This window comes from Apaloderma vittatum, unplaced genomic scaffold (genome assembly GCF_000703405.1).
Source record: "Apaloderma vittatum isolate BGI_N311 unplaced genomic scaffold, ASM70340v1 scaffold21508, whole genome shotgun sequence".
Classification (NCBI taxonomy): Eukaryota; Metazoa; Chordata; class Aves; order Trogoniformes; family Trogonidae; genus Apaloderma; species Apaloderma vittatum.
This window is the reverse complement of record NW_009729373.1, coordinates 2,357-25,030: the sequence shown is the minus strand read 5'-3', so window position 1 is coordinate 25,030 and position 22,674 is coordinate 2,357. Positions and strand designations below refer to the sequence as shown.

At 41.0% G+C, this 22,674-nt stretch overlaps 1 protein-coding gene across 1 annotated transcript; it reads right to left on the bottom strand.

Annotated features, from left to right (window-relative positions):
- Positions 1–1,951: 1,951 nt before the first annotated feature.
- TXNDC5 (thioredoxin domain containing 5 (endoplasmic reticulum)) lies at positions 1,952–20,840 on the bottom strand (the record flags this gene model as incomplete). The annotated part of the gene is made up of 9 exons (XM_009874424.1): positions 1,952–2,074; positions 2,701–2,830; positions 5,958–6,040; positions 8,796–8,936; positions 12,227–12,313; positions 14,470–14,585; positions 16,591–16,687; positions 17,965–18,070; positions 20,691–20,840. Coding segments are annotated over 9 exons (1,033 nt in total), but the record flags the coding sequence as incomplete, so codon positions are not given.
- Positions 20,841–22,674: the final 1,834 nt, after the last annotated feature.

The following is a 22,674-nucleotide window of genomic DNA, read 5'->3' as shown; positions in this document are numbered from 1 at the left end:
GGGGTTGTTCATTCTTCAGCTGGACCGTTTATTTACAGGAAGACAGAAGGTCAACAACACGTGTGAGTCTTTGGCCAACCTTTCCCCTTCGTCTCACGCAACTAACAAACTGGTCTAAAGGATATGTTCGCCGTGTAGCCACGGTTTGCCTAGCAGAAGCTAATAGCAAATTGTTCTGATCAATATTAAACTTGTATTAAATGCACTTACCTCTAATTCTTGCATTTAAAAGGCTTCTTGTAAATATGAGCTATAATTTATTGCACTTGTCACTGTATATTCATTGTGCTGTATCATTTATAGAAAGACTGCTTTTTAAAAAAGTTTTTATTTAGAAAAATTTCAGTGTAAACAATTGTACCACTTCGATTTCATACAAGAAACTCATGAGATTGTGCTTCAGTAGAAAGTTGTTAAAAACATATAATAAAGGCTCCCTTTAAGGCAGAAGTATGTACATTGACATAATACATCTGCCAGTACAACACTTAGCTTTCACTGTGGCTTTTTCATCCTTAAACAGTTTTAGATTAAACAGGATCAAAAGTTCTGGACAGACAGTAAAGTGAAGTACCAGGAGAAATTCACCAATTTTAAAGTTCATTGTTGTTTTGCCTTTTTTTTTTAATATAAAAAAACCCATACCAACCCAGCCTACTCCATATGATGGACAAAAGTCAGCATCTTGACAGATTAGTCAAATTAGCCTGTACCGATCCTCATTCTATGAGTTTCTGTGCACGTGAGGTGGCAGAATTCAGTCCTTGGTTTTCTGTTGTCTTTGTATTGTGACAGTCTCTGCAGCGTAAAATTCTTTGGCTTTCATTTATGTCTAACATGGAACATCTTACTCTTACACACCAAAGAACAGATTCATCTTACAATCCAAGGCACCAGAGTGCATGGTCCCAGCATTCCAACTTATCAACACTTAACAGCTTGGAAAAAGGTTAAGGCTCAAGAAGAGTGGGGCACTATTTTACACTACTGTAGGATAGCTGAACGGGGGAAAAAAAAATTTAAAACAAAAAAATTAAACATTGTACTATGTGTTGTTCTCTAAGTACTCTGAATAGGGAGCAGGTCAGCCCAAAGCCTGGAGGCAGGTGAGAGCAGCAAACACACGCCGTCAGCTCTGAAGCCTGACTGAGCGTTTAGTATTAACCGAGCAGTTCTAGTAGCACCCGATCACGGCAGCTCTGTGGCAGTAGAGCAGAGTTACTCCTCTGGAGCTGGAGAGAGGCAGCCTACGAAAATCCACCTGACCTCTGTGCGCTCCGGCATCAGTGATGTTCAGGCACGTGTGACGATACTGTCACGTTTGTTACAGCTGGACCTTCCCTGCCGAGAGTCTTAACGGGAAACAACTGGCTCACAGTGGCCTGGTATCTTCCAAAGGGGGGTGTGTGTGTTTTCAGCCTCCCCTGACTTTCCATTTCTTAAACCAGCGGCTATGTTAAAGACAAATCAGGTTTACGTACAGTTGTAGAGGCAAAAGTCACTCAACACAGCTGTAGCTTTTACCTTTCTAGTAATGGTGGGCAGTTTGTTAAGGATTACTTTTTAACCAAATCTAACCTGAAGATAAAAATATTCTAGTGGTGCCCTTAAGTTGGTTTTCTTAATGTATTTTTAGTCTCAAAGGAAACCATTTACACTTCATTGTGGGAATGCAGAAATGCAGCAATACTACTAATACTGAAAATATTCTCAATTTACACAGTAACTACGTGTTAGTTTTCCTTCACCCACAGGGCAGCATGTCTTTAACACACACATCCAGAGGGAAGATACCAATATTTAGTATATTCAATTTCCTAAAAACAAATAGAAAAAAAAAATATATATATCCCACTACCCACCCTCCCATTCCCAAATAATACACTATTTGAAAATTAAGAATTATTGAAATCCCTCAAAGACAGCCAGGGACGGAGCATCCAGACTTTTATTACAATTCATCCCTTGCCTGACGCAAGACAAAGCTATGCAGTGATTCGAGGTCTCTCGTGCCATTGTGTTCACTGACTTTCTTTCCCCCTCGGAAAAGCAGAAGCGTAGGATAACCACGAACCTTCAAAAGAGACACATACACACATACAAAAAGACACCTGTTACTAACGTCCAAACTCCCTGGTAGCTTTCACTGGTATTTACCTGACTCGGTTAACCCCCTCTAAAATGATAAGCTATTTTAATTTCGAAGAAAAACCTATCAAACACCACACCAGACCTTCCAATGCCACCCTGCAATTTCTGAACATTTGTAAGTGAGTAGGATAACACGTCTTCCTCTCGGCTTTTAGAATGGCAGCACCAGCTCTGGCTCCAGTTGTCTGCCCACCAGCACCACCAGAAGCTGGGTGGCATTTTTTTTTTGTGTTTCTTTTTTTTTTCCTAGGAACAGAACTTTGCACTGGCTACCACAAGACTGCTTTTGCGCTTTCACAGAGGCTTCTTAAATTAGGGCCTTCTTCAGCTTTATCTGCTAATGAGAATGACCAAGCCTGACCAAATACTCCAGGAAAGAACCGGTGTCACCAGGTGCTGTTCTGAATTACCTCTTTTTTTTTTTTTTGGCTAATGGAGAACACAGCTGCACCATCACACCAGGCACCCGTAACGCGGCGGCTGCGCGCGGGAGCCGCTAACATTTGGTACACGGTCCTACCCTGTTCTCTGCAGCTCTTTCACACTTACAGAAAATCTGTTGCAGACGTTACGTTCCACAGTGCAGTCGACTTCTGCTATTTTGACATCAGTCAAACCTGGAAATTGCTCTTTGGCGAGGTTCTCCCAAGTTGGAGCCAAGTTCTTACAGTGACCACACCTAGAAACAGAAGAGAGAGGTTTGTTTAGCAGATCTACCTTCCAGTTTATCTCTGCTGTCTTGCTGCAAGAGCTGGAAATTTAACTAGCTGCCTTTCCTATCCCCTAATGGTTTGGCCCTCCAACTCCCTTGCACTAGTATGTCAGTAAATGAGCTAAGAAAACAAGTGATTTTTTTTCTGTGAGTTAAGCACTGAAGTGCTTTCTGGAGTTCATTAGTGTTGTCTGGAATGATATTCTGGATTTTGGCGCATTAACATTTTTACCCTGCAGAGGAGTATGAAGCCCAATGAAGATGAGCATTTAGACTATTTAAATGAAAGAAAAAAAAAAAAGAATCACTTCTAAACAAACATAGTAGTAAGGCACAGAATGTCTGCAGAATGTCCTTTGTTAAATTAAGTCTTCAGGTAGCATGTGCGAGTTATGCTTAAACTACATAGTTAGAGTTTAATTATTTAAATGAGTTTTTAATTTCCCTATTAAATTTCCTCCCGTTGCTAACAGCCTCCTTGACCAATGTAGCATTACCCAATGCTGGAAACTCAGTTTTACTAGAGGCATTGGCAACACAGATTCTGTTTTTATAAAACACACCAGTAGTTTAATGCACATTTTCACTGAAGCTACTTTGAAGTTTAACCACTACCCAGTCTACTTCCAGGTACATCTGCAATGGAATGGTTTGATAGCGACTAAGCTTCACTTAGCAGATGAAAAAATAATAATAAATAATAAAAAAACCAGACCCTTTTCTGATTTGCATTAAATAGTCATTCCAGTTGTATCATCAGTAACACCAAAAAGCCTATTTCTATTTTATTCCCTTATGTCTCTACAGTAACTTGAGAATGCAGTTCAGAAAGTACGCACAATGAAACACGAGTGTCAAGAGAGAAAATTATACTATAAAATGGCAAGAACTACAGTAAAGTATTAATTTTGTTTATATTTTGAGCTTGGCTTAGCCAAGTTCATAATTTGAACTTATTGCCCTCAAAAAGAATTCCCAAAGCACTTTAGACTTTAAAGCTGCGTTGCTCATTCTATTCTGACCCAGCTGCACCTTAATTGGGTTATTAAAACAGCCCCATAATTGCCTCAGGGCTGGATCAGCACATTTGCAGAAATAATGAAAGATGCCTCTGCAAAAGTTTTCTTACTACAAGCCAGCGTATATTTAAGCCACCTTGTTAATACACAGTGACAATATAAAAGCATTTTTGACCATGCACACAAAAACTGCTACGAGAGGATAGTTTTATGCTTACTATGCAAGCTGGCGTTAACATTTATCCAAAACTAACTGAAGAAAGAACTAGCGAGCGACATAATAATGTTTGCTGAGCTCTACAGAAGTTAATCCTCTTGGAAGAGAAAAAGGTCATTTATACGTGGAGCCCTACAACTGTATACAAAAGCCTGACTTTCAGCTCTAGAACTAGGAGACTGGCTACATAAATATAGGAAATATTCTTCCTAAACGGTGGCTTTCCGAATACTGCAGCCAGGGAGCACACACTGGTTTGAGAACACAACCCTCTGCGCCCTGAAGCACCATTTCTCAGCCAGCCACCACCACCTGCAGCCCTGAGAGCCAGCAGCACCCCGCTGGAATCTCACGAGACGTGGCGATGGTTCAGATGCAGTATTAGTAAGAGAAGTTAATTAAAAAGCGGAGCATTTCTTTCTCTCCAACGTTCCCAGGGAAAAAGTTTCTCAGTGAATGAGCTCCTACATCAGCCTACAAGCCCTGGGCTCAAAAGTCGGGCTAGAAACTGCTTTGTGCACAAGTGAAAACTGAATTTTCCAGCCAGTTCTGCTGGTGGCACAGTAGCAGCGCAGGCACAGATTCCAGCCCAGCTCCTCACAGGGCACAGAGAGGGGAAAGGGGCTGAAGAAGGAGTAATAAATATGGAGGGGGCAGGGTGTATGGACAGGGTATTTCTGAACACGGTGCTGGCAGGTACTTGCCCACATCAAAAAGCAGATCCTTCAGAGGTCAGAGAGCACAGAAGTGGCTCTCAAGCAGCAAAACCACGCAGCAGTCAAAAGGGTGACAACATTGGAAAAGCCTGCGTCATTGGGATTGCGTCGGACAAAACCTTCCCTCATAATTCTTGCCGACGATAAGAAACACATTCATGCCAACTGACAAAGTTAAGCTGCAATATTTCGATGCTCCTAAGCGCATTTAAATATGGGTTGCATTTGCCTGTGTTGCTTTTAAATGGTGACCTTTTACCATCCCAAACAAAAGATGTTTTTATAATTTATATACTGCATTAATGGAATGGCTAATGGTGAAACCAGAGCTGCATTATCTTTCACACACTGAAAGGCAGCTTAGTTTTAATCCCTCCTCCTACACCAGGCTTCCTTCTACTTGCTAAGAAACTGGGCAGTGGAGGAGAAGGAAGGCATGTGAGTTCCATTAAAGGCACAACTAAGATCAAGTCTATAAACCGGAGAGAAACATAAAGCTTTTTGTTGTTGTTGTTTCAGAAAGGGAATAGTTAAGAAAAGGGAGAAAATATTTGTTCTATGAGTTTGTAACACCAAGGTCTTACGCTGGTTGGGTCCCAGGCTCTGCTGGATATGCCAGTAACGGCAGATGCCAGATAGGACATTATTTGTTTCTCCCCCAGGGCTTTCCACTGGGTGCCTACACCTCCCCTGCGTCACCATAAGAACATATTACATGGAGTACGCTCTTAAGAACATCTCACAATTGCCACTTGTGCTTCCAAGAGAGTTTGTGACAGGAGAAGGCCTCAAGGCCAGCAAGCTCACCTTTCTCAGCACTGGGGATACGCTCCCCTCACCTTACCCTAAACACGGGCCGGGAGCACATGAAGCTGGGAAAGCACTCTCCTTGTTCCCCTGCAGTACCTGGAGGCTGACACAGTAAAGCCTCTCTGTCAGCCTTTCTGCAGAGAAACATCCCACGAAAGCTAAAACCGATTGAGCTTTTTTACTGTAATGCTTGCCAACACAAACATTCTCCAGTTAATTCACATTTTAGATCCAGAAAACAAGCACAATGCTACACACAACTCGCAAGACCTACAGCAACTAAAGCTTAGAGGAGCAGTAATCCCAAGCAACGACAGGTGTGAACTTCTTACCATGGAGCATAGAATTTAATAAAGGTGATCCCCCTAGCAATGGTTGCATCAAAGTCTTTTTCGGAGAGAGAGAGCACTGCAGCCTGTTCCAAAAGCAAAAGAAAAAAAAAGAGTCAAAACGTTTTGTGTATATAACATCAGCCAAATGACCCTTCAGCTACCTGAAAGGGAAACTCAAACTGGAAAAGATAATATTATTGTATCGATAATATAAACAAGAGCACACCTCGCTTCCACCCCTCACATCTACTTTCCTCCCCTAGAGAGATACAGAGAAATGCACATTTCACACTGAATCTCATCCATAATTGGAGAAACTAAAACCACTCCTGTTTAAGCGGATTTGCCTGTATGTTGGAAAAAAAATAATTTAAAAAATCACCCTCATTTTAATACACTGTTTCAAGGAACAACCCTGAGAGGAGTCAGCGAAAAGCACATAAAGGCTGCCTGAGGGTTTAACGAGGTATTCAGGGCACGACAGTGATGTCCCGGCAGCTGCTCTGCCTCTGCTCCGCCCCTGTGTCACACAGACCCAAAAAAACGTTACCAGACAGAGTTTTCACTCCTGATAACATCGGGAGCGCTGGCACGGGAGTGCTGGGAGGGCAGCATGTTGCTTGCAGAGCGGCTCACGTGAGAGCACAGAACCCCAACAAACTTGGGGTTGTGGTTTGGGGTTTTTTTTTGGCGCGAGACTCTTAAGGGTGGGAGGAATTAAAGAAATCTCACACCTAGAAAAGCTTCAAATTCAAATGAAAGCAAAAGTAAAACGAGCACAACTGACAGTATTACTGATTCTGCTTTAAACCCAGTGAGAGCTTTATGACAGGCAACCAAAAAGAAGTCTCAAATTACAAATTATTACCTTTAAACATTTCTCTAAACAACTGTTAGTTTGTGAAATTTAGTTATTTCAGCAAGCTGAAGTGTGATTACCTCTAAAGAATTATTTATAAATTAAAAATTATACTTTCTAATTATTAATGACAAATAAATCAATTAAAACAAAATTAGTAGTTGTCTGTTACGAATTTCCTAAATGGATATCTAAAATGGATGTTCCAAATATGATTTAGTTTAAGACACCAAATCTTAAAAGCCCTATAAATAACATCTTCCCCATGACCCACACAGTAAAACAAATCTACAAGATTTGTAGCAATGAGAACTGCATAAGCACAAATATCAGGTAATTCAATTTTAGCTTGGTTTCTTAAGAAAAGACACCTTACACACTCCACAATCTGAACATCTCCTGGTCACTCTACCTTAATTTATCTGGATCATTTCTGAGAAGTTTTAGCAATGTCTGGCTGGAGAGAAGTCTCACGGAAATAAAAGTAGGGCTTTTTGTGGAGAAAGGGCTGGCAAGCACTTGACCCGTGTAAGACACGGGGGAATCCATACAGGGATCCCCACTGGGGTACAAATTTGGAGTTGGAACTCTGCTTTTGCCCCTCGTGCTACCAGCTGCAGGCTGCTGACGGTAAATGCTGAGTTTGCTGGCTATGTGGTCTAGCCCCTTGTTTCAGAATTCATGAAAATAAACCCAGAACCAAAGTGTTTCAAGACTAGAGATCAAGAAATGGTGGCATTCACAGCTGTGATGCAAAGACAAGTAGAGCCCTATGCTGTGTCTACTATTATTTGGCAAAAAAAATAAAAAAAAAAATCCCACCCTTGTGCTGGCGCATGCAAGGCATAAGAGGGAACTTGCATCACGTGTGGTTTGTCTAATTTCTATAAAAATAGAAAGGCAACTAATTATTTTCTGCATTGTACCAACACCAGCTTGTTAGGATCCTTCAAATCAACTGATTTAAAAAAAAATAAAATTTGAGGGGTATGAAAATTGCACATCTATGTTGTTGGTCGTGTTTTATGCAAGACAAGTAATGCTGCTGGAACGGTCACCTGGAAAAGGTAATATTCTGCTGTGAGAAGCTGCATAAAATCCTGTTTATATTAACAATATTGACTGTTTTACTTATGTAAATTCATTCTACATCACAAGGGAGTGTAAATCACCGTCCCTTGTTTTCTAGGCACAAGTATGTTTTCCACACTTCATGAAAAAGTCTGCTTGAAAACCATTCCTAACTTCTCACCCTCACCAGTTTTACACTCAGCTACAGAGAAGGTGGCAAATGAAATGCTGAAGTGATTAAAAAAAAAAAAAAGAGGCAGAAAACTAAATGACACAAAGTACAAGGTGATGAAGATATTCCTGCCAATTCCTTGTCAACATTCATAACCCCTGTAGCTCCTACAATCAGGATTAGGATAAGCCTCCAAACCTGAGGAGTTTTCTTGTCACAGGACATGTGACCTTGCCACATTTAGATCAGTCTTCATAATCGCTGCTTTTTTTGTTGTTTCTGCAGGTGGTCTGCAAGTGTAGGACCCTGACCTTTTTTAGGGGCTTAGCAGCATGCGCCATCCTCCTGTGCTCGAGTGCGAATCTTGCAAGAAACATTCATCTCCACAGCGATGAAATCTGCTGCCACACAGACCGAGGTGACACAAGTTTGACAGACCAAAAAAGATCAATTTATGTCACTCTACCTGAACAACTTAGTGCAATCATAAAAAAAGAAAGGAGACAGGTTGGTTTGGTTCTTTCCTTCTCCATCAGGTTAGTAAAAGCACCACTAGGATTTATAGTCTTCTTCCACTCATTAATTACTAGAAAAGTAAGCAGACATGCATTTGGTGCAGTTTACATCTAGAAATTGAGAAGCTATCAGAGAAAAAACAACCACACGCAAGACTCAGACAGGCTGCTGAAACAGTTTGCCATTTGTAGCGTCGCTGCAGAGTGGCAGGAACACTTACCTCAACGTGGGGGTGTTCCGCAGGCGGCTGCGGGGCTTCAGCGGGTTTATCTGCTGGCGGCTCCTTCCCAGAGCTCTGTAGTTGGGAATCCACGTATTCCTTTAAGGAATCGAAGTCCCTCTTCCCTTTGTACTGGTCACCCTAAAATTATCAAAGAGTTGGTGCAAGTGTGTACGTGCAGTTAAATCATTGCCAAGAAAACATAATGTTGCCAAGTGTAAGTGTATTCATAACATGATTATCTAGTCATTAAAACCCTCAGTGGCACTCCATTTACACCACGTCTTCAGGACTTACCGTAGATTCTTCTGTAGCAAAAGAGAACAATCTAAAGTTTCCTTGAAATGCATTTTAGAAATGCAGAAGCAAATTTCACAGAATCACAGAATGTTCGGGGTTGGAAGGGACCTCTGAAGATCATCTAGTCCAACCTTCATCCCAGCATACCTAACCACTACACCATAGCCTCAAGTGCTAGATCTGCTTTTTTTTTAAACACCTCCAGGGTTGGTGACTCCACCACCTCCCTGGGCAGCCTGTTCCAGTGCCTCACCACTCGTTCAGTAAAGAACTTCCTCCGAATATCCAATCTAAACTTACCCTGACGCAACTTGAGGCCATTTCCCCTTGTCCTGTCATTAGTAATTAGAGAGAAGAGACCAGCACCAGCCTCACTACAGCCTCCTTTTAGGTAGTTGTAGAGGGCAAGAAGGTCTCCTCTCAGCCTCCTCTTCTCCAGACTAAACAAATCCAGTTCCCTCAGCCGATCTTCATAGGGCATGTTTTCCAGACCTCTCACAAGCCTTGTTGCCCTAACTTCCACTTTGACCTTCATCTCACTCTAGTGAGCTTTATCAAGGTTTTACTTTTCTGAACCTAAAGCTACTGCAAGGATCATGAAAACACCCACTGTCATTTGGTGGTGATCTCTGTTACCCTGAGAGCTCTGCCCAGTGCTTTGGCAGGGCTGAAAGACTCGACTTGCACAACAGCTGCTCTGGTCCACACGCTTCTCACATTCTTGGAAAACCCAAACCGTTTGGGAATGCACCTGCATTCACCCAAGAGCAAGAGACAACGGCTGCCTGCCTCCAGGCACACATTTCCAACAGGACCGCTCTCAAAAAAATTAAGTCACATGTCTTGAACCTCCATAGAAAGCTGGCCAACCAGCCAGATCTTCAAAAAGCCACAAGTTGGCCTTAGGAGCTCTCCCACACCTTGGGTACTTTCAGAGCTCCAGAGAGCAAGAAATCAGAGCACCTCTGAGCAGTTCCCAATCTCAAATCCCCTGCTGGCCATCTCCAAACTGGCTCTTGCGCGATTGCCCTCAGCGCTCTCTGTGAAAATTAGTACCAATTTCTCTGTTCAAAAGAGACATCATCTCTTCCAAACAGATAGAATTTGGATAGAATTCTTGAGTTTAGGTCCCATGAAGTGTGGGCTACAAGACATACGTCCTCTCACAGGTGAGGAATACTCTCTGAGAACGAGTTTACAATCTTCCGTACGCTGGAAGGAAGAACAGGCACCTCTTCAACTACTTCCTACATCCTCAGAACTCTACCTACATGTTTTTCCTCTTTTTTTCCTTGATAATGTTGCTTGTAACTATTAGGCACTTGCCACGCGCTGGGTCTAAATCACAAAGGAATTCATCTAAGGTGACTCAGATGTGAGAAGCCTGTACCTGCTCGTTTGTATCCATTTCAGCAGGGCAGGGGCAGAGCCCGTTCATTCCTCCCTGGGCTTCTGCTGCATCTAACCGAGCGGAACGGTGCGATGCCAGACTTCAGTTATGACAAAGTGGGCGATGGTATTCCAGACAACAAGGCTGAATGGCTGAAGCAGTTCTCCTCCTCCTCCTCCCTCCCCTTACTGAACAGTAAAACAGCAACCAGAGAGATTTCCAGGAATTTCTGGGGCAGAGTATTGGAAAGTTGTCGGGGTTGTTTTGTGGTTTTTTTAAAATATATTGTATCAGCCCATGAAGGAAGATGCGATTCTGGTGGCAGTATGCCGCCAGGGAATACCAGGCTGCCAATGGAGAAAAGCCAGTTTGATGTCAGCAGAAGTATATTGTTCAGACTAATGGCTGAGATTCAGCTCTACCAAATAAAACAGCAGCCATCTGACTTTTTCCTTTACCACACTCTTGATTCCAATAACTCCGAGCAACTTCAGTAATTACAAAGGGTCAAAAAAAAAAATAAATTGATCTGGCTTGTCGAGAAGAACCACAGTCAATTTTTCTACATCAAAATAGCACAGTTCTGGCAAGATATCTTGCCATCTATAGCTATCTGAAAAATAAAAATAAAGCAGGTGGAAAACCATTCTGGAGAAACAGCAGAATACCTCCCATTCTTCAGACTCACACTACACAGAGAGGAGAGTTTAATTAACTGAAAATGCTTCTAACATTGGATATGCCACCAGGTTTGACCTGAGCACTCCCTCAGCTTCCAGCTCTGCTTCCGACATGTGCCAGGCGGTGCGGCTTCGTTTAATTTCCCTGCAGTGTGGTGTGAGGTGCTAAACCTCTGTGCACTGGCATCTACTTGTGGCCACTTTCTGTTTAAAGTCCCCCAAAATTTCCATGAGCGACAGCCACTCAACTGGACTAAGCAGCAAAACTTACAGCTCTGTTACCGTAGGTGTTCAAAAAAGGAATGTAAGATGATTGTGCGAAACCTCCAAACCCCGCAAAACTTAGTGGGTAAAGAGCTGAAAGAGGAGTCCTGGGCTCTCTGCTTGCTGCCCTGTTTTTAATATACATTTAGCTTGTCTAAAAAATGTGAAACACATGATAAGTAACACTACTATTTATAATAGGCTTATTTGCTGCTGTTCACGTACATGGTATTTATAAATATTTTACTTCCCTGCAACTTCAGTGTATTGTAATTCTTTGAATTGTTACGAGGAAAAACGTCAACCGGGCCTAGAGGACTCTCACTCACTCACAGTGTCTTATGAAGTGTTCAGATTTATAAGAAGGAAAATTTGGATCACTCGGTCATCACACAGCAGATAGACAGCATTGACAGATGAGAACCTTCTGATACACACTGTGAAAATTACATTTTTTTTTTTAAAAAATTTCTGTTTCATCTATATTTTTGTGTCCCATCAGAGATAAGGTAGTAAGATAAAGCAGTCCCAGAAATCTCTTGCACAGTAGCATCACTGGAGATACAGCTTACAGATTTATGAACACCATTCCAGTTATTTGCAGAGCACAAGGAGCAAAAAACTCTTTCTCTGGATAAAGCACACCTCTCCAGTACCCAACTGGATAGTCAACATCTTTTCTCTCACAAAAGAGATATGTATGCCTACTTGACCTACTTTTTCCCAGGATGCAAGCACAGCCCAAGTACTACTCAGAAAAAAAATGGTCTGATCTTTTGCTGAACTTGTAGACTCACCTTTTCACCATTTCTAAACCAGAGGAGTGTGGGATAGCCACGAACTTGGGTTTCAGAGCAGACTTCATAATGCTGGGTACAGTCGACCTACGTTTTGAAAAAAAAAAAGAAAATATAAACCACTCAGCGCATAAACCAAACATACAACAAGCATTACAGCCTCCCTTACATTTAAAATCTTGGAAAAATACCAAACAAGCAATACATAGCTTGGAAAAGCTCAGTACCAAGTGCTGTCTTGAGAATGTGTAAATTGGGAGGCTGTGTGTGTGTTTGATTATTTTTTTATAGAAGGGAGCGAGGAGGGGGGGACTGGTAGAAGGAAGCAGTAACAAAGAACAATAAAGACACAATTAAATATTCCAATTAAAAAGGACTTGGTATTCTCAGTGAATAAAATCACTGCATGGACAATAAGACCCAAAAAGCTAATGTGAAAGAGCCTTAAATTAAAGATATATTGGCTCATCCATTTTTTGAAGGACTAGTCTTTAAACACTTCAGAAGATGACACATCAATAGCCACCAAGCTAACTTTACTCCACAGGAAGTTCCAACAACATTCAATTCTAACATGTCATAAATCAATCTGTAGAGTTATCAGTTTCTAATCTTTTTTGAAGCAAGGAAAAAAAAGAAGATAGCTTAAGCGTTGGAGCCTTTGCTCTACACAGCATTTGGATTTTGAATTTTATGTTAGAAACACTTTGCTCTCAGCACTGAAAATCCTTTCTGAGGGGAAACATATCTCTGCTGTTAAGACACCATTCCTGCAGTTAACACGAAGGTCATGGTTCAACCTTCTTAGAAACAGTTGTTTTTCCTGTTTACCTACCAGCTGACAATCTCAGCCAAGCCCTGCTTCAAATAGTTTCACAAGGTAAACAGTTACACAAAATTGACAGGCATCGAGACAAATCTTAGCGGCTTTATTAAATAGCGACTATCAGTAATAGTAACTGCAAACACAACAGAAGACCGAATAAAACCGACCTTTTTTTGTTTATTTTTCTCTCAGTATCAGAGAATTGTAACTTTGAGAAGATACTAAAACTAAGCAAGGATTTTATCAGAAAGGAAGGTTCTCAAAAGGTCAAGCAGCAGATGCACCACTTGTCACAGAGAGCAGCAAAGGAGCAACAGCCTCTGATATTTTATTCGGAGATGGAATCTAATTTTATATCCATCAGGTCTCAAAATCATATATATATATATATATGTTTATGTGTGTGTCTTGTCTAAAGTTCAACTATGCTGACCTGCTCTGTACATCTACAGCGTACCTAAATTGGCAGATTGTTGAAAGCATTAAAAATAAAAATATTTTTTTTTAAAAAAAAGTCAAGCTCCTCACCGTTCAACTATGCTGACCTGCTCTGTACATCTATAGCGTACCTAAATTGGCAGATTGGTGAAAGCATTAAAAATAAAAATATTTTTTTTAAAAAAAAGTCAAGCTCCTCACTCCAAGTACCAGCTGAAAGTGCTAGGAGGGCAGAGGCAGGGGAGAGAGCTGAGGTTTTGTCCCCCTACAGGAGTGACAGCACTGCTCCCTGTCACACAGCCTTTCAGATCAGTGGAATGAGCCTGAAAGCTTAAGGATGTGGAAGCTGAGCACGGTCAGTTTTCCACCGTTGGGAAGTAGAGAGGGATCCACATCAGGAGCCACCTGGACCTAGGTATGGGCCAGCAAATAAAGCCGGTAACTGCGGCTGCCAGAGCACCTCCGTACCTCTGCACAGAAGTCACTCCACGTACAAGTAACAAGCTCCCATGGTAAATACACCCCAGAACCTGGTTAAAAACAAGCAAGCAAGAAATAATTCATCATAAGGAGCTCTGCAGGTCTAAAGCTTGCTAAGGAATCCAGTGCTGTGAAGAACAAATTAGAAGCCACTTCCTCACTCAAAGTAAGTACTGAGGTCTATCAATTTCTGACAAAAGAGAAGTATAATAGAAAACAAATCTCAAAATATTGTTCCCAGCATCTGAAGTATCAGACTTATTCCCAGCTCCCTCTGAAATACACGGAGCTGGCTGTTTCTAACAAGTCCTTGCTTAAAAGGGAGTCCTGCCAACCGTGGATGTGTGAGGAAAAAAGTCAACCTTCCCAACACTAAAACAGATATTATGACTATACACGGATTTAAGAGGTGGCAGACAAAACGACTGTTGTTTGCAAACCTTGGCTGGCACATTCATTCACACAAAACCCATTTTCAGACTAAGAGCACTTCACCTACCTTGCCAATCTTGACAGTTTCAGAATGCTCAAAGGCCTGAGCCAGCTGTTCCCAGGTTGGGGCCAAAGCCTTGCAGTGACCACACCAAGGGGCAAAGAATTTGATAAAGTGATTACCTTGTGAGTCAAAGAAAAGAAAAAAAGAAGAAAGAAAAAAAGAAAACGAGATTTAACTCATTTGGATTGAATTTGGCTGTAGTTAAAGACTAGGTACTAATCTTGGACTGAAAATTTATCATGGTATTTCCTGAGTTAAGGATAGGAAACACTGGTAATAAAAGGCCAAGACAGAATACTTCCACAATTAGATTTTTCAGTACCATTTCTGGTCCCACAGTGCTGCCAATTTCCCTGAAAATCCAAGCAGCTTCACAACCTCAAGCCAACAAATGAGTTACTAAAACTGGTATTTTTAACCTAACCATTTGCTACAACGTCCAATTCTACCACTTCAATCCCTTGCCCTATTACAGAGTAGAAAGAATGACCAAGGAACGTGTGTTTATAAACAGTATAAATGAAAGTAAGCATTGCACTTCAACTTAAACACTTCTTAGGAAACATCACTGCATTTAGTCCATGAACTACCTGAATGATTTTGTTTGGCTTTCTGTTCTCTTTTTTCAGCCCTGCTCTTTGTATTTTCATGTCAGCTATTCAGAAACTGCTGCCTTTAGTAGATTTCTGAGGTGTTTTAATGGGGAGGAGAGTCTCTGTACTATCTCCTACTCATGTTTAGTTTAAAAGTATAATCTTAATTGCAGAGTACCGGAATATGTCATTTCCTTCAATTAAGATCACTATTAATTCAAGATGCCGCAGGCTTTTGCACACATTGAGGCAAGGCTCTGTCAATACAAAATAAAAATCAACTTAATTAAAACAAGAGGGGGGGAAAAATAAAATTAAAGTGAAGGAATTGCCAGCAACTGGAGAAAAGCTCTTTTTAGCAGAATTATTCCTAATCCTTCGAAGACAGCTTTGGGGCTGATATTACTAGAATTCATTTCTCAATGAGGGCTTGTTAACAAAAGGAGGTCAGAGAAAAGACGTCACAAAATTGTTCGATGCTTAGCATCTCCCTAATGGCTTAGAGAAGGATTCACAAAGAATTTTCATGTAATTCCGTGTCAAGCCACACAGGATGGGAAATTTTAAGATAGCTGCACAAAATGCTCTTTTTACATTTGGAAATATTTCTCATCAGTTAATGGTTACTTTAAGAATCTTTAGTATCTACCTCACTGGTGGCATCTCATGGACACAATTTAGTCTGGCCTTTGCTTTTAGGAGAACAGACAGAGATGGTAGGATCATCCCTCGTTTGTTCAGCCCAAAGTTTGCTTTGTAAGGTTTTGCTCATTCTGTAAAAATGCATGGGGGGTGAAATTTCCCAGGTTAGGTCTCACTCCTGGCATTAATTTTAAAGCTTGCAGACAAAATATTTTTTTTAAATGGTCAAACACATGAACTGTTTTGCCCACATTAAATTCTGGAGGATGAAAGCTAAAGAATATCAAATGAGGAGTCAGACTGGAGTGGGATGCGGGCAGTGGATTGTAATTATCCAGAAGAGCAGCCTGGGAGTAAGAATACACCAGCTAGAGGAAACGGGATTTTGAAAAATACAAAGCGGCAAGGCTGTGACCGAGCAAGGGGAATAGACAGTTGAGTCGAGCAAGGCCCTCTTGGTTCTCCCATGTGATCAGGGGCCTTAATTTTACTGCCCTCTGAGTGTCATCTTTAAACTTTCTTGTGCCGTGCAACACAACACTCATAGAATCCTAGAATGGCCTAGGCTGGAAGGGACCTTAGAGATCATTTAATCCAACCTCCCTGTCATGGGCAGGGACGCCTCTCAACTAGATCAGGCAACACATGGGGACCGAACAGGGATCGAACCCGCGACCTTGGCGTTATTAGCACCACACTCTAACCGACTGAGCTAACTGGCAAGCAACTGCATTTTCACCCAGTCTGCAGCTTCATCCTCTTTCACTAAGTATTGCTGAAAAATAAAAGTGGGAAGGAGGTGCCTTGAAAACTAACAGTTCTGTTAGAGACTTCCCACTAGTGATGTCTCTGTAAGCAAGTGTCTCTTGCTTAAGAAAAACACAGTTACCTTCTGCTATGTGCATCTTGAAATTGTCTGCTGAGAGCTCATACATTCCCTGCTTGGGTTCAGGGACTTTTGGTGGTTCCACATCAGATTCTGGATCCTATTAACGAGAAAAATTAACTTTTATTTTTCTTGTAAATACACAATATTCGATTTCTGTGTCAAACCATTCTGCGGTACTGTCGTAAACCCTGTACTCTGAAATTTTAAATTTCTAAAGCAATGGCTTTATTTAGCTTGATTCAGGTGTCCAATATTTCCTAACAAATAGTTGAAAGCAAAATGTGAAGAAAAACTACCTCACGGACAAGAGCTATCCAGTCATTGGAACAACAGCCCTTCGCTGTGCCGTAGCCCTGTCCCAGGGCACAGTAATTGCTGTGGCATTCATCACACACCACATATTAATATACTGAGATTACATAACAGTCCCTTCACAGCATCCCGTGTCAGCCACACCTGCCATCGCACCAGCTTCAGTGGTCTTTGGGCTATTTAAAACACAGCCAATGTAAAAGCTGCTTTCCACTCCCCTAATGGAAGGAGGGACTTAATGGCTCCGTGAATGCAGCCAGAGCTGGAAAAGAGCAAAACACTTTATAGGTGTAACTTGCAGCAAACCCACCGGCACTTCAGCAAAAGCAAATGACTCCTTCCTAGATACCAGGGTCAGAGCTGGAAAGAATATTTTTTTAAGAACCAAAAATTACATTTCTTAAATGTAATTTAGCATTTAGTGTTTAATTTTTTAAAAAGTCTTTCTTATTTAAATATAATCACGTTCTAACCACAGTTCAGCAATCACTGAAGCTTTATCTTGATTAGAAACAGAAATTACAAATTTCATTTTAGGCAAGGCCTGGCTACTATATGTACGTGGTACCTCTAGACTCAAGGGTTTTCCCAGTGATGCTATTCACTTAACTTACCTAAACAATTATTTTAGACGTTTTCTTTAGGCTACACCATTGTCAGATGACAACTGAGCTACAGATGGCATCCATGTTTCGAGAGGTAACTAAGCCCAACACAAATGCAATTTGTGACATACTACAGCTGAATCACTTTTCTTACTCTAGAAGCATTACGACCTACAGATGTCAACTGAATTGACACCAAGAATTGTATCTCAAAATGTCCAAATGCTAAACATTAAAGACTGCATTATGTACCATAGTTTTACATACAGGGAACAAAGTGCAGGTCACCGGGGGACAGTTTTAATTACGATTCTGACTGACGTGGAAGCTGCTCCATATTGCTATTGCCACCTGACTCTTATTCACAGGAGCAGATTTCCTCCTGGAAAATAAAACCTAAACTACAGAAATTACAGATAAGCAAGTCTACATAATGGACTATTTCTTTTGCACTTACAGATGGTTCCTCATTTAGTTTCTCCAACATCCAGTTTTCCAGTGCTTGGAAGTCCCTTGGGCCTTGGTATTTCAGAGGTTCTTGTCCTGGTTTTAGCAGCTTTAGGCTAAAGGAGCAAAATGTAGAAAAGAGTGAGGCAAAAATTTTCAGTCAGGAAACATTCTCGGAAAACTAACAGGCTTTGCTAATATCTCCCTCAACTTACAGGGTCATGGCTAGAACTTGGGACACTTTGTCATTCCCATGTAAATTTTTGAAGGAGAAATTTAAAACAGCAAAAAGAGATACCATGTAAAAAAAAAAAAAATCAACATAGCCTAATATGCCCGTGATCAATAAGCAAGAGCAAACAGAACACTGCAGCGGTCAGTTGCAAGGTTAGTCAGTCGTTATGCCTACGAATCCTATTTCGGTTTATCAGAAAGCATCGATTTTGTTTTGTTCACTCCATTACAAAAGGAAAAATATCCAATGCTTATTCTCCCAGGAATTTCTTTCTCACGTTTCGTTCACTGACTGCTCTTAGGATGCAGAACTTCTCATGTGCTGTTAAACTAATTAAAAAAACCACTGAAACAAGTCAACAGGACAAGGAGGTAAGTGAATGCTTGTAGGAATTCAAGACTTCTTGAACATTACATTTAATAATTGCTATCAAAACTCTTCTGTAAACTACCTAGCAATTCTGCTATTAAATATTTAAGTTAAAATTGCAAATATATTTAGTAAGGGGACAATATCGACTTCTGACCTAGTCTTATTTTTTAGAGCAAATCACAGTTTCAGTTACTACTGTCACCCAGCCCTCAGTTCCCCTTACCAAGCTGTCAGTTTGCACTGCTTTTTCATTTTCTTGAAATGTTTTTCTCTCTCTTCTTGTTCCACAGTTGGAAAAAATGAACATATGAAAATGAAAAACCACATAATGCAAATATATTCAAGAGAGACAGCTCCCACTGTCTTTGCTATTTAAGGTATTCTTGAATGTTTCTTGTGATGATCAAAAGTAAATTTTTTTTTTAGAGGGAAAAAAAAAAGCAACTTCAGAATAAGAATGAAACAAGAAAAAAACCCCAAAAGAACATCTAAAATCCATCCTATGGCATTACTTCTGAAGAGTAACAGGATTAAAAAAAAATAAATCAGCTCAAAGAGCCAAATGCTACTTTATTGTCTTCAAATGAGGCTAAATTTTCTCTAGTTCAGTTGTGAGAGTATTTTTCAGCACTAAATAACCCTGAAATGACCGTACTACTGAGTGTAGGGACCTGCTCTGCCTGTTTTAGTCTCCGGGGGATGGAAAAGGGATGCAGCCTTTCCTTTGACAGGTGTTTGGGAAAGAAGTGCAGGGACCAGCACATCCTGGACTTGCCATAACCCCTCTGTGTCCGAGGAAGTTGTGAAATTTCCCTTGCTTGAGGTTTTTTTTTGTAAAAACAGGCTAGTTAAAAACTGACTCAGACAGGAAAAGAATTGATATTGTGAATTCCCCTTCATCTCTACACTTTTATAACTAGCAGATGACTGCTTTATCATTTATACTTTTCAAGTAGATGAACACAACCACTGACTATTCCTAAATATTCAGTGAGCTTGAAGAGGAAGGTGGGAACAATTACACATCCACTCATTGTTTTTCTTATTCAAAATCTCTGCCACTCTACTTTATAAGGAACAGCACCACAAAATAGTCTATTTAAACATCTAAAAATGACCAATGTTTGCTTTGGGAAGATATTAAAATAGTTGTAATATTCATTGTTTCTTGGTATTTCTAGTAGAACTAAGCCACAAACTGCCCTTAAGGCATTTCACCAAGGACTTTTCTATTTATAGCCCTCAACTTCTACTCTGCCGCGCTCCTCTGCCTCCAAGTTCAGGCTGTTGCTGGGATCAGCGGTGACACCGGGCCAAGCAAGCAAAGGGAAGGAAACTGAAAAATCCAGGCTGTGGAAGGGCTATGGATGATTACGTTCTCCACTTACCCCAACTAAGGTGACTAATTAGTAAAGCAGTTGACACAATCCCATCCATTTTTGAAAGAAGCTTTAAAGAAGACACGAGTGAAAAAAATCCCTCTGCTCCTTCTACAGCAGCTAAAAAGGGAGCACACATATCTCAGCCAAGCCCGACCTCTCATAAATACTCCAGCTCATGTTCCACCTGCCAAAGCTGTGGGAGTAAGGCATACACCCTCTGTAACAGGGAAAGCTGGTAAACTTCAAATTTATTTCTCCTAGATAAGCAAAATTCCCTAGCAAAAGGCCGTACCTCACTGCTGTGCTAAGTGAAACTGTTAATTTATTATTTTCTAAGCACCAAGTTCACTCAAAAATTTATGAGATCACCTATACATTAATGAGGAATGGTGCAGTGTACTGACAAACTTGTGACAGGTTATTTTCAAAAAGTGCTATTACCAGAGACCAGCTCTAGCACGCATATCACAGGTGTATAACAGGCTACTGAGTTATTCTCAGAGAAAAGGACAATTCTGGACTTCATTTCAAAACAGACATAATACTTTCTCTAAGAAAAAAAAAAGATTAAGAGTAGGACACCAGGTAGATTAAGAGTAGAACACCAGGTCCAAAAGGCTACAAAGAAACCAACCAAAGCATACAGCTTAGAAGTTAGCTACAACAAATCAGCAGAGGATCACTGAAAACTTAAAAAAAAAAAATAAAGAAAGAGAGAAATAGGAGCATACGTCCTTTTATACTTACGTGGGGTATCCTCGGACGCCAAATTCCGAGCACAGTGGAGTGTCCGTAGTACAATCCACTTTAACAACATAGACCTGTGGGTTTTCCGCGTTGTTGTACTTGTCTCCCAAATCATTCCACGTTGGCTGGAGGCGCTGACAATGTCCACACCTGCGACAGAAGGAACAATGTTTGTTTTATGGTTGCCTTCATTTAGAGGGAAAATGAATCTATGGAAAAGGCATATGTAGAACGTTTGGAGATTTCGATAAATTTGAAAATATTTAAGCCAGAAGTCTTCCACACTCAAGCACTGTTACGCTAAGCAATAGTGAATGCTATTAAGAACGGTAGGATGCTGCAAACACATCTCATGTAAGACTCCTCAACACATGAGAACTCCTTGCTACTACCCTTTTACATTACAAAGCCCAGCGAACACTGCCCAAACTTAGCGAGGCTATTAAGAAAAGCACTCTCAGTCTTCCAGCTTTCTAGAAAAATCCTGCAAGGCTGTCTAACTTCCTCTCCACTCTAACATCTCAAAATACTGCACAATTTAGCACCAGGTAAAAAGACAACGGCTTCCAGCCTCTTTGTAAGAAGACCTGTGCTTGCGTGCATCGCAGGAATCATCGTGAGTCATGAAACACATCAGGATCGATTTCCAAAAAGGGTTGCTCAAAATCCTCCCACACCGTGCTTTGCTCCAGCATTACACCATCCACTGAGTACACCTGCACAGACACAGAACACCGGCCTCACGCAGTTACTATAACGGCAGCTCCCCCGAAGCAGAACACGGCTGTTATTCCCCTCACTTTCTCCTTCGTCTTTCAAGTCATTACAGAGATACCCTATTCCTGTAACCACGAGCAAAAAATTTTCATTTCTCTTTAACAGCTGCTTTTGCCAACACTCCAAGACATCTAAAGATACATAATTGGATTAACAGAAAACATTCTCAACCCAACAGCATGAACAGTTACTGCCCTTGGCACGACCTGCTTTGTAAGAAACAATTAAAACACCATTAGGACTTTGGAGAAAGTTGCTCCCATTCAAAAGAGTTTCAATTCTACAACTGGTTTTGAGCCCACTTGTAGGAAAGCTAAATGGATTCACACCTTTCCAAGTACCCTAATAACATCAAGACCAAAAAAAAAAAGATATTTACTTTAAGATGAAGAACATCTTCCAACCTCAATAAGGTCCTGTTACAGTCAGGCACAGCTGGTCACACGCACCCTCACTATGTGGGGAAATACGTCCTCCCATGCAATCTTCTTCCGAATTGTCACAGTGAAGGGATACAATGTGCTATTTCCAAAATTAATATTCCTTAAATGTTTAACTTCAGACTGAAGTTCTTCCCCAGTCAACTCTCCTGGAGCTTGAATTAAGAGGAGTGTTTTGGATTCCCTGGCTGCAGAGATTTTGAACACTGAACGCTCACCAGTGTCACATAGCAGAGCATGGAAAACCAGGTAAGGTAATCTCAAGTAATTAATCTGCTGTTTTTAAATCACAGAACAGAGATGCCTCATCCATATCTAACACTGTGATCTTTGCTATACACAAAGTTCCCTCTTCCCTTCCTTCATCAGTTTATATGAACTAAAACTGAAAATACAGCAGGGAAAAGGCTCATAGAATCATAGGATCATAGAATCATAGAACAATTCAGGTTGGAAAAGACCCTTGGGATCATCGAGTCCAACCATTGACTCTACACTACAAGTTCACCCCTAAACCATCTCACCCAACACCACATCTAAACCACACTTGAACGCATCCAGGGATGGCGACTCAACCCCCTCCCTAGGCAGTCTGTTCCAGGGTCTGACCGCTCTTTCTGTGAAGAATTTCTTCCTAATGTCCAGCCTAAACTTGCCCTGTTGCAAACTGCAACCACTCCCCCGGTTCTGTCCCTAATTACCTGTGAGAAGAGACCAGCACCAACCTCTCTACAACGTCCTTTCAAGTAATTGTAGAGCACGATGAG